This window comes from Eublepharis macularius, chromosome 9 (assembly GCF_028583425.1).
Source record: "Eublepharis macularius isolate TG4126 chromosome 9, MPM_Emac_v1.0, whole genome shotgun sequence".
NCBI lineage: Eukaryota > Metazoa > Chordata > Lepidosauria > Squamata > Eublepharidae > Eublepharis > Eublepharis macularius.
In genome coordinates, this window is record NC_072798.1 from 75,070,573 (window position 1) to 75,083,742 (window position 13,170).

Genomic DNA, 13,170 nt, shown 5'->3' on the forward strand with positions numbered 1-13,170 from the left:
TTTTTGTCTCTTTCAGAAAGTAGAGATTGTATTTTGGAGCCTCTTTCTCTGCCAGAAAGGCCAGGTGGTGTTTCTGTTGTAGAAGGCTGTCCATCTGTGCCTTGTATATTCTGTGAAGAATATTCTCCTGTATCAGAACAAAACCATCTTCTGAAGCACATGATTATAGAGCACAAGCTTGTCATAGCAGACGTCAAGTTGATTGCAGATTTCAAGAGGTATATTACATGACTTGTTTAAAAATTAATTAATGTTAGCATGGAAGATGCTGTGATGAGGAATCACAAACACTATTTATACTGGTATCTACTGGAAATGTCAGAAAGGGGGGGTACTTGTTACGTCATGTGGTTGGGGAGAAGCAATGAGGCACAAATGGTGTCACTGTGAGCCAAAAGGCAAGGTTGTTGGCATGAGGAGATATTGCAGTGGGGCTTGTACAGGAGGCCATGTGAAGGTTCTGGATATTCACAGCCAGAAAATTAGTATATAGGTACAAAAAACAGGTAGGTTTTATTGTACATTTGAAGAAGAGCAGGTGTCATGATCCTAGGCCTCAGGCTGAAGAATGAGTGGCTTATATGCCTCAAGGAAGCCTCTATTTTACAGACACCTGAGGCCTTCAAGTTAAATTTTCAACAGCCCTACAGTTCCCAAGCTCGGTGTGCACCCAAAAATTAAAAAAAAAAATCCAAGGATCCAGGATTTGGGAACTCTCCAAAAATCCAGGTTTCCCTGCAAAACCAGTGTCACTCATAGCAGCCAGAGTCCGTGAGGGAACATCACAGAACAGAACCAAACAAGTACATAAGCAATGGCAAACGGCATGTTGTATAAGATGGATCCCACTTGGCCTCAGGTTGAAAGTGAGAGTGGGGTAATTTTGGGACACCCAAATTCTCCTTTCTCTCTGAAGCCACTCTCACTGGCTCCCTTCACTGGTCATCCCTCCCACCTCTGCAATTAGCAAAGTTAACATTAGAACAATGCATCACATACATAACATTGCACAACTGTATTCTGTAGCTCCATTTGAGTGTTCCTGTGGGTTTGCCTCTTCTGGTTTGTGACACATTGTATATCACATTCCCCACTTTCCGTAACATCTCTCTCTGAATCTTCCTGTTTCAGTGGTGAGAGAACTGCATTTCTCTGGGGCTGTTGGTTCTGGAGTTCAAGTCATCTGCATCAGTTTCTTTTTTCTTTTGTAAATCTGTTGAAAGCAGATATTCAGCATGTTTGCAATTCTATTTATTTGAGCTTATCCACTATGGCTTGGATCCAGTGATGCAGAAACAAACAAACTCGGCGCCATTCTGCTTGTGCAAGATCTTTTGCAACACCTAGCATGTTCCTCTGAATATATATTATAGGACCCAGAAATTTGTTGCACAAGATCTTATGCAAGTGGGGATAGATCAAATGGCTACTGTGGTGTTTATTTTGTCTTTCCACTTGAACAGGAGCTCTAGTGCAAGCAGAGATTTTGTGCTTGCTCCAGCTGCATGTGTTTTCATTTGATGGTAGCAACTGAGATGGTAGGATATTCTGTATTTCTCTTTGGGGTGGACCTGCCAAAGAATTGCCATTTTAATAGATTTCTACATGATGAACATACTATGTTGTTTCCTCTTAAATAACTCCAAATAACTTAAATTTGTGACCATGCTTCCCTTAGAAGTATTGGCCACTGCAGTAATCCAGTGATGAGCATGTGTGTGTGAACTCGCCCTTTTGTAAATATGTTGGCTGCAGTGTTAATTGTACTATATTAGAATTCCCCCAATACATTGCTAGGAACTGCTATAATATTTATTTTTAAAAACCCCAAAATGATAGTAAGCTTGCTTCTGAGCAATGTGAGATTTCGTAAGGTGCACTGATTTTCTGGAACTGACAAACGTTATTCAAAACACTAAATATTGTTGCCTAGCAATTTCATATAGCCTACAGTCTAATTTATCCATATGTTCTGCTTTTCACTGTCTGTCTTCTTTGTTATCTGCAAAGCTCCTTTTCTTCTGTTACTTGTCTTTCTTCTGATGACAAAGATCAAGGTCATTTTGCATTAGTTGGTTACTTTGCTTCAAGGTCAGAGTTGGGGCACTTTTTTGCCATTAATGTATGGCTGAAGAGTGCTGTCATGAAAGGGTCAAATCTTCCTGCTTCAGATTTTCTCTGACCCCAAAGACACATGTGGACAGAAGCCACACACTAACATCACATGTGCCACATATGGGTAAAGCTTTATTGTGCTCATCAGGTCTGTTCCCCCCACCTACACCCCTTTTCCAGACAGGCTCATAGACTTTATTTTTGATTGTGTGATTTTGCTGTTGCACAAAAGATATCAAGAGTGACTGTTTTCCAAAAGCTGCATTCATATCAACAGCAAGTGAGGTACCCATCGTATGGCATGGCACATCATATTCTGATACGTCCTGACATGACATTGGTGTGCAAAACAGTGAGCATCAAGGAGGAGAAGGAGCAAACATGATGGCCTCACTTATAACCAAACATTGTAACCCCACCTCTCCTATGTGCACTTGTTGCATGTAGGCACAGCATTCATGTGTGTGCAAGCTGTGTGCACATAAGAACCACATCCATGATCAGAAATAATTGGGAACAAATGTTCCTGATCACCAGCAACAAGGTATGCAGAATGCTAGAACCCTCCCTCTCTAGTTTCTGAGATCTTACCTAAGAAGGACTAGAACCTTCCTTTTAAAAATTTCTAAATGATGAAATGTCTAAGTGTCTCCTTGCCTTTCTTCCAAGGAGCTCAGGGTAATGCGCATATTTTCCCTCTCTTCCATGTTACTTTCATAACACACCTGTGAGGTAGGTTAGGCTGAAAGGCTGTGATTGGCTCAAAGTCTCCCTAGGGCTGCCATCTCTGGCTTGGGAAATTCCTGGTGATTTACAGGGGTGGGATGCCTGCAAATGGCAAAGTTTGTGGAGGAGTATGTGCTCAGCCAGGATCTGATGCCAGTCTGGTTTCTCCTAGATTCTATGGGTATGTCATAGAGTGCCATCTAAAGCTGCCATTTCCTCCGTAACAGTGATCTCTGTAGTCTGAAAACTGGTTGTAATTCCAAGATAATTCCAACCTGGAGGTTTGGTAACACTAGGTCACCCAGCAAGCTTCACAGTAGGATGGGGATTTGAACCTGATTTTCCCAGGTTGTGGTTCTGCCACCCTGACCTGTACTTAACAGTAACAGAGCAACACGGTCAAAACTATAACCAACCAAGAAATATCCCGTGTATAATTAAAGTCTTATCTCCATAAACATACAATCAGCAATATATTTATTAAGATATTTCCTATTATATAACCAGGACTCATGCCACATATTACAATACAATTATAGCTTCAATCTGTAGGCGTCATACATACTCCAACCAATCAATTAAAGTGTCTCGTGCTTCAAATCCTATTATTCATACTATTAAAGTGCAATTGCTTTCCAATGTCACTTGACACAATTTATCATATATGGAGTCAATTTCGCCTTGTATCTCAATTCAATTCAATATGTGTACGGTCCACGGTTGATCCCAGACACTGTGTGGGTCACAGAAGACATGTAGACCTCAGTAGTATTCTTTAGGTATACATACAATGTTCTGTGACTATAATATTTTCTAACGGACGGTCCAGATTCCCATAAAGTCCGTTTCCAAGGTTCTTTCTCAAAGAACACAGTTGTCAGAATTTCCAATACACTCTTCCATGTTAATTTCCAATACACTTCTTCATGTTAATTTCCTTTCGTCAATTTCCTTCATGACGAAAGGAAATTAACATGAAGAAGTGTATTGGAAATTAACATGGAAGAGTGTATTGGAAATTCTGACAACTGTGTTCTTTGAGAAAGAACCTTGGAAACGGACTTTATGGGAATCTGGACCGTCCGTTAGAAAATATTATAGTCACAGAACATTGTATGTATACCTAAAGAATACTACTGAGGTCTACATGTCTTCTGTGACCCACACAGTGTCTGGGATCAACCGTGGACCGTACACATATTGAATTGAACTGAGATACAGGGCGAAATTGACTCCATATATGATAAATTGTGTCAAGTGACATTGGAAAGCAATTGCACTTTAATAGTATGAATAATAGGATTTGAAGCACGAGACACTTTAATTGATTGGTTGGAGTATGTATGACGCCTACAGATTGAAGCTATAATTGTATTGTAATATGTGGCATGAGTCCTGGTTATATAATAGGAAATATCTTAATAAATATATTGCTGATTGTATGTTTATGGAGATAAGACTTTAATTATACACGGGATATTTCTTGGTTGGTTATAACCCTGACCTGTACAGCATGTTGGTTGTGTTGTGGCTCTTCCAGTAAGCTTTTCATAGCTCAGATCCAACAAATGCCACTGGCAAGGGAAGGGATGCAGGATCATCTAGATCTTTTCTGGGCTCCTTGACTATGCCTACTAGGACTGCTTTGGCAGGTTTGGCAGGTTCTCCCCCCCGACATATTTAATAACAAATTTGCCTTTTTCATTCCAGGTGTTTGCAGTTAGTGCACAAGGAGCTTCACAGCTATTAGTTCTGCAGGTCTCTAATTGCTTTCCATAGATGTGTTCTGTATCCTCTTGTTAGAACAGTTCCATCGCGTTGGCATTCTCACCCTTTTTGTTGCTTCCTAGTTGACCTATGATGACAATGCCATACTGGTACTAGGTCACAGGGCTGGCTTGTTCTGGTCTTCACTGTGTTGGAACAACACAGTTTGCTGTCAGTTGGGTAATGAAACTGCTAAGTAGGTCTCAGTATTGATGCAGTATCCATTTTTCCAAAGACCAATCATTCACAAGGCAGCCAGTTATAGCCAATAAATATTGAGTTGTAAAACAGAGTAATAAAATGGAAATCTAGGGCAAATAAAACCCTTAAAATGGTTAAATCTTCTTCGGTAGCATAAGTTTTGCCATATGTCTGGTTCCTTTATGTAAACTGAACCTTGCTATTCATTTTGGTAATAGATTTCCAGTTTACAGATTGTTGGATTGAACTAGAAATGTTGTTGTTATGACCCTTACTTTCTCTAGGGTAGATTTTGCCTTTAATCTTTCCCTTACACCCTCTGGGTAGACTGCTGCCACCAGGAATATTATACTCCAAGATATTTTATTTAAGTTTTCCCTTTAGTAATGTGCCTAAGCATCAGGCTCCTTCATGGTTCTATGTGGCCCTGAGGATAGGAATGGGATATATCAATGACAGCTACTCTGGGATATAACAAAAACAAAATAAACTTTTATTTTTTCAAGAAGCGTATCAGTTTCATAAAAGTAGTTCTCAGTGCTTAAAGTTACTTCATTTAAACTCATTCACACAGATCTCTTCTAGGCTTCATACAGTTAGCCTCTCTCTGACTCAGTATTTCTCACAGACGTGCTTAAAGTTACTCAGGCAGCACACAGCTAGCCTCTCTTTCCCTAAATATTTTTCACAGAAATCCTTAAACTGCTCAGGCAGCACACAGCTTGCCTGCTTTCCTCTGACTGCATGTTCTTTCACAAACATACTCAGATCAGGTTTCCAGATAGATTATATTTCTCTCAGCAATACTTAAATATGCTAAGGCAGCACACAGCTAGCCTGTCTTTCTCTGAATGTTCTTTCTCCACTCTCAGTCTAAAACTGCATTCAACTCCGCCCACACTCTCAGTCATCAACCGATCATATCCCCCACTCTTCACCCATATCACACCAAGCATTTAAAGACACATGCACACATTTACTTAAAATCATTACAGTTATATTTTGGGCAAATGCCAATTTAGATTATCTTGTACAATTTACCATATATAAGAAAATGGGGCTTAGTGAGGAGCTTTCCTGAGTTTCTTTTTTTCTTTACTTTTACTTTTTGGCTCATTTGACCAAAGTTCTCAAACTCAGAACTTAGACATATCCACAGTTTAAAACAACTTATAAGGTGGTCCAACGTCTCTATTGCACAAGTTGCACAATCACATTTCTTAAAAATCCTTCACTCTGTCTAGAACATATTTATTCTGCCCTTCCTCTATGGAGCATAGGCCTGGTTTTTCCTTTCTCATTTTATTCTCTGTGAAAGAGGCTGACAGAGTAACTAGTCCAAGGTCACCCAGCAAGCTTTGTGGCAGAGTGGGATTTGAACTCAGCTCTCCCATTACATGATAAGTTTTACAAAAAAACTTAATGAATGACTGAAGCTTTCTACCAGGGTAACAAGACTCATATACACTCAATACTACACATAATAGTTGTTGTAGATTTTCCGGGCTATATGGCCGTGGTCTTGGCATTGTAGTTCCTGATGTTTCACCAGCAGCTGCGACTGGCATCTTCAGAGGTGTAGCACCGAAAGACAGAAATCTCTCAGTGTCAATGTGTGGAGAAAATGTTAGCAGGTAATTTATATCTACTCATGAAAGTGGGTTTCTGAGTAGATATAAATTACCTGCTAACATTTTCTCCACACATTGACACTGAGAGATTTCTGTCTTTCGGTGCTACACCTCTGAAGATGCCAGTCGCAGCTGCTGGTGAAACATCAGAAACTACAATGCCAAGACCATGGCAATACAGCCCGGAAAATCTACAACAACTAACATTCTCCAGCCATGAAAGCCTTCGACAATATACTACACATAATAGTTTGGGAAATTTGTGCTAAATCTACCCTTTTTGCCTTTTTCTTTAAGGTATATATTGCATTGGAAGAAAAGATTCTCTGAGCATCCTATCACAGATTTCTGTTGCGTAATAAGAACAAATTCTGAAGCACCGTTAGGTGAGTGTGTTTTCTAGTGGTGACCCAAAGCAGCTTGCATCATTCTCTTCTCTGTTTTATCCTCATAACAAACCTTTGAGAGAGAGTGTGACTGTTCCAAGGTCATCCATCAAGCTTCCATGTTAGAGTGGAAATTTGAACCTTGGTCTCCCAGACCCTGTCTGACACTCTTAACCACTAATCACTCTGACTGCCAGTGTGCGTGACACTCAGTCTTGCCAACGGAGAGCATAAAGGACTTAAATCCAGCATTCTTTGACCTGTGCTGGCCCAGTTCCTGTATGCATGGCAAGTTTGGGTGGGAGAAACAGCAGGACCAATTCAGCTGCCTCTGCCCTCTCTGCAGGGAGGGTGGAATAAAAATCAAAATAAATAAATATAAATAAAGTCTGTCCCATAGTTTACATGCACATACGTTGTATAAAAGGACTGCAGATGCCTCTGCAGTGACAGACCTGAGGAGGAGGGCATGCAAGGCTGACTATTGTGGCCCAGTATCCAATTGTGACCTATCAGAGGGTGCTTTTCTTTACATATAATTTACTCTTAGCTATGTTCATGTTAATTTGGCTAGTAATATTGTGAACAATGTTGTCCTCTTAAATTGCTCTCGTTTTAAAGTGCTATCATTAAGCTATACATGTTTTTTTTAAGTGGCTATAAATAAAAGTTTAACATAACGTGTGTGTGTACCAAAGTGGCAAGTGTTTTCTTGACATAGACATAATCTTTTAACAGAGGAACAGGACAATTATTTTCTTCTGTGTGATGCTTTACCTGAAGACAGAGCACTGAGAGAGAAGCTCCAGCAGCAGAGACTGGTAAGGAATTTCTTTTTTGTGAATACACTGAGATCATGAAATGTACTGCACAAATAAATCATTGAATTCCCAGATTGCCTACTTCAACAGTAGTTTCTCTATCCAGTCCAATAGTAATCATGGTGACTTAAAAGAATATCCCAGTGAGTTCATTGAGGCTTTCTACTTTGTAAGAGTGCTTGGAGTAGTTTTACATCCCCTCAATGTGTTTTTTTCCCCAGTGCATCAGTTTTAAAAGAATATGTAAAGGGAAACATATGTGAACATATGGGCTTGGACCCACCAGTGACTTCCACAGACGGAAAAGATTTTCATCCAAAGAGCGTAACTTCTGTGCCTCCCACTGTTGCTCAAACTGCCCCTCAAAATGCTGGTTCTGCGGGACGAGGGACCCACCTCCCCAGGAATAGCATGCGAAGGACTCTGTAGTACAATGGGGGAACTAGCAAAAATCACAGCCCTGCTACTTCCCCTTCACGTCTGCGGAAATTCTCTGATTGGATTCAAACCACAAAATCTGCCTTATACTGGATCAGGTCTTCTATATTATCTGCTGGCAGCAGCTCTCCAGGGTGTCAGCCAGAGAAAGGTATTTCCCATCTCTTAAAAGTCCTTAGCTGGAAATGCTAGATACTGAGCTTGGAATCTTCTGGAGATGCCTTCCACAGAGCCGCACAGCCCATCCCCAAGTTCATATCTTACCTTGCTGGGGTCAGTACTTGAGAGAGAATTTTTCAAGTTCCATTCTCTTTCTGCAAAATAGGAATTGCAGCAGTTTATCAGTTGGTTATTTCCAGGTGCAGTATTTGAGATACAAAATGGCAGCGAAGTTCCATGGCGTGTGCTCTTTCACATATACAAGTCTTCACTTGTTTTGCAGTCCGTGGGCATGAATCACACATTTAAATGCCCCCTGAATGTGGTTCCAATAGGATATCCAGTTTCTTCTAGAAGAAGCAGATGCTGGACCAACATCTGAAATCTTACGGAGAAGAAAAGGTTGGCATTGGTAGCACTTCAGAAGATAGAGTCTCTGCTGTGTGATGTGAGGGAGGCAGTAGCCATAGCAGCAACAGTTCTGTGTTTTGATTAGCTGCCTATACCCCACTCAAGGTGTTAAAAGATTTCTGAGGATAAAGGAAATTGGAACCTTAAAGATAGGAGGACATACTCGTAACCTTGGACAACAAAACAATTTTCCTCACCTGGTGCTCACCTTAAGAGTCAGTGTTGTTTTGTGGTTAGTGTGTTGGAGGAAGCCAAGTTCAAATTTTCATTCAGTTACAAAAGTCCATTGGACTAGTCACTGTCTTTGCCCAACCTCTTTTACAGGAGTGTTCTGAGAAGAGAAAATCATGTATGAACTTTGAGCTGCATGGAGGAAAGTGGTGTTTCGAGAAACTAATTAATACCATTACACTTGATTTGTATAGTATTTCAGTCAGGAGTGCTTTAAAGTTTTCATCAGATTTGTCTTCTCTGGATTAACAGGGAAATTAAATATATTATTTATTTAATGTTTACACCCCACCATTCCTCCAAGGAACTGGCGGAGAGGGATATGTGGTTCTGTTTTCTTCAGTTTGGGCCTCACCGCAATCCTGTGAGGAAGAGAGAGAGCAACTGCCCAAAATCACCCAGTGAGCTTCTGTCGTCTCCCCCCAGCTCCATTCTTGGGCCTCTCACATTACTTAAATGCAGGGGCCATTTCATAGAAAAAGAGCTGGAGGAACTCATTAGCATAACTCATTAGCATAACTCATTAGCATATGCCACGCCTCTTGCCATCACCATAAGTGTGTCATTAGTATAACTGATTTGCATATGCCACACCACCTGACATCACTTATTCTGGCTGTTTTGGACCCAATCCTGGTCATTCAGGGCCAAAATTGGGCCCAAAATGGCAAAAGGGGCTGAAAATGGCTGAAAAGGGGCCCAAAATGGCCAGGATTGGGCCACTGATGAGTAGGAGAGTGATCCACCACCCGTCAGAGGCCCGATCCAGGCCGTTTCGGCCCCAATCCAGACCGAAACAGGCCCAAAATGGCCAAGAGTCAGGTGGGTGGGGCCCCCTGACATGTGACCTCTTTGGGGAACTGCCGGAACTGCGTTCCTGTGCGTTCCCCCTCGAAATGAGCCCTGCTTAAATATAAAGTATAAATGATTTCTTCAGTCTCTCTTATGGAAAGCATATATCTAGATGTTCTTTATCTCACTTCACCTGCCTGAAGCAATATGCAGCACCTACATATTATGAGCCTTCAGCAGGAAATTGTAGCTTTTATTTAAATTGTGGTAGAAAATCCTGAGAGAGAGACACAGAAGCTGTAAAAGAAATACTGCAGGAGACCTGTGGGAATACTTGAAAAAATATCTTTCCTTCCTTTAAGGTTTAAACCTATATTATTATTTAAAACAGAAATTTCCTTTGTTCACAGAGACGCTCCTATTTCTGAAGAAAGCACTGACAATTATGTTGAATTCAAAAGAAACCAATTCTGTGCTTAGCAGATTGATAGTGCCTAAACAGAGTTATAGCCTTATAAATCCATTGAAGTTAATAGGTATAGAAAGGCGAAACTTTACTTAGGATTGCATTTTGAGTCCCTCAGGTTGTATGTCAGCCATATCTTAACTATTTTAAGGCCCCCTTTGGGGAGGAGGGGGAGAAGGTTGAAAATGCACTAGGTTAGACCAGCTTTTCGTTTTGTCTGTTTCTTCCCCCTCAAGCTGTGGGAATACTTGAAGTGAATATTCAGAGAAAAAGTCATGTTTTCAAATGAATCAAGAGCCTGTTTTCACTATTATCCATTAGCTAATAATAAGACACAATGTAAAATAGATTGGAATAAATGTAAAAAAGATTGGAATAATCCTACCATACCATTTTCAGAAAAGGAAATGAATGTAATTATGCATTTTGTGGTTCAACAACAGCGGGAAGTTCTGGAGCAACAGCACCGAGAAAGATATGATACAGACTTCTGTGGGATCTGCATGTTCTGTGATAAAGAATTCACTGGAAACAGGTTAGTGTTGAACATTGTACAGTTCATTCTTATGACCATCCAAACCCTACTAGTGCAGGCAAAGAAGGGTGGTTACAAAGCCAATACTACTATGGCTGCAGCAGCATTTGGTGCCTAGTAAGTAGATTATACATTGTACTGCCTGTTGGTTGCCATCCCATCATAAACAATGTTGGAAGTGTGCCAGCCTAGCCACAAATGTGGCTTTGAGATTCCGTATAGATCCAGTGACTATATAGCAGGTTGCCTCAGTGGTGAATAAGAATTACCTCCAAGTGATCAGACAAGTTTGTTAAGGCTGGTTTCCTTTCCTTTCATTAAAGATTCATTTGCTTTCATTCTAGGCAATAAATAACTGAGGAATGCATGGGCAGCTGGACTTGTCAATGGATTAATTCCTGTGACAAACTTCGCTGTGTGATTTTTGCTGATTCCTTCCTCTCCCTGCAGACACCCCACTTGTGCTGTTCGTGGGGGTCCCCAGTCCCCCAGGAGTAACATTTCATAAGGCATTTGGGACTGTGGGGTGTGGGGAGGAGTCATGCTCTCCTGCTGGAAATTCTTCTGCCAGTGGAAATTTTCAGCAGAACCCAAGCCAATGCTTTGAATGAACTAGTAACTTCTATTTGCAGGACTGGTTAGCAACGGCTGTCTGTGCTTCTTCCATTTCCCCCCACTCAGCTCTGTGTCACACAGCAGCTTTGCATGATGCTAATACAGGGTATCTGTCAGTTGCAGCTCTTGTTACCATAGCGATGCTGACCAATGCTGCATTGCTGTTAGCAATGCTCATGATGAGTTGGCTTGTGATGCCAGCAGAGCTCCACAGGTCATGACATGCAAGTGCAACAGTCGGCGCACCCAGTCATAAACACTTACTAGCCATCCGAACCACAAGTTTTAAAACATATTTCAGTTATTTATAGCTTGGATGACTTTCGAAGATCTATCTGATCACCCTGCTAGGAAAATGAAAGGTACGTATGGCTGTGACATAAAAAGAAAACCATAGCCCTTTTCAATAATTATGTTTTAACACACATATGGGGAGAACATACTTCATGCAGTCCTCCTGATATTTGTGGCCACCATTTTTTCTGAAAGAGGCAACATATGAATGTTCACTTTGGTACACATGAATCAGAACAGCGGGTTCAGGTACATGTAGACTAAGGCTAACAAAACACGCATTACTTCTTTCAGTCAAAATGGCGACCACACATATGGGGAGGTTTGCATGTAGCGTGTTCCTCCAATACCTGTGATTAAATGTAATGATTTAAAGAAAGGAACATTGTAAGGTACCCCACATATGTATTCACTTGGAGCAAGTGATGTTCTGCAAAATGTTTTAATTGTCCATTTTTATGTTTTTTGTATGTGTTTTAACCCTGGTTTTAATTGTTTTAATGATGTGTTGCTTGTTGGTTGTAATGGGTTTTTAAAAGATTTATTTTACTTCATTAATACCTTGCCTTTCCCCCCATTGAGGACCCAAAGTGGCTTACATCATTCTCTTCTCCATTTCCCCCCCACTATAAACCCTGTGAGGAAGGTTAGTGTGAGAGTCTGACTGGCCCATGGTCATCAAGTGAGCTTCCATGGCACAGCAGGGACCGAACCTGGGTCACCAAGATCCTAATCTGTCACTCAAACCACTCTGCCACACAGGCTTTATTATGTTTTAATTTGTTCATTGTCTGGTAGCCCCTATAAGGGCAGAAAGGCAGGGTATAAATTTTGTAAACTAAAATTAAGTAAATAAATGAAATTGAAAGTGACTGGAGGGAGGGGGAATCTCCCCTGTCCTAATACTAAGTGATTATTGTTCGGAGGCTTGTATATTTCTGGTTCTACACCATGAATGAGTGTTGTATTTAACGCTAAAATGGATTTGCATGTATGCTATAGGTATAGAAGTGCCTTTTTCTCCTGTGTTGTGAACTTCGCAATAGTCTTTAACAGGTATATATGTTTTTTAAAATCTTGCTTCTACCTTGTTGGAATCCAAAATGGTGCCCTTGGTCTGTAATGACAATATTGGTCAAAATTAATAATTGGTTTTAAACATGCAGGGAAACTAGTGAAATGCAACTGAGCAATAAGGGTGAAATTTAAATTTTCCACTTCAGTCACGCAAAACCACTTTGCCGCTAGCAAAGCAAACATTGCTGTTACTTATTCAGTGCTGTTTTTATAGGGCTGAAATTCAGATTTTCTGCAAGCATTTTTCCCTCAAAGCAGTTACTTAATTTTTATCTTTTAAACGCATTTAACATGTAGATAGAGCAGCTTCAGATACATACTTTTCATGCATCAGGAAGACTTTCTTCTTGCGGTATCCCTCATGAAGAAAACCCCTATTTGCAAAGGAAAATACCACATTTATTTTTAGTCATGTTCCTTAATTTAAAATACCAGCAGTATCCCCAAAAGCGCTTTGCAAAGCTTCCTAAAGTGTGTATCTAAAGATCTACTTGTAATTTTTTTA

At 40.5% G+C, this 13,170-nt stretch overlaps 1 protein-coding gene across 2 annotated transcripts in view; it reads left to right on the forward strand.

The window, feature by feature from the left end:
- ZNF277 (zinc finger protein 277) overlaps positions 1 to 13,170 on the forward strand; it is a 47,507-nt gene that overhangs the window by 18,309 nt on the left and 16,028 nt on the right. For both annotated transcript variants that reach the window (XM_054989183.1, XM_054989184.1), the window contains exons 2-5: positions 17 to 218; positions 6,738 to 6,826; positions 7,565 to 7,647; positions 10,588 to 10,679. In XM_054989183.1, the coding sequence (XP_054845158.1) occupies positions 17 to 218; positions 6,738 to 6,826; positions 7,565 to 7,647; positions 10,588 to 10,679 (466 nt within the window). The remainder of the gene's footprint in view (positions 1 to 16; positions 219 to 6,737; positions 6,827 to 7,564; positions 7,648 to 10,587; positions 10,680 to 13,170) is intronic.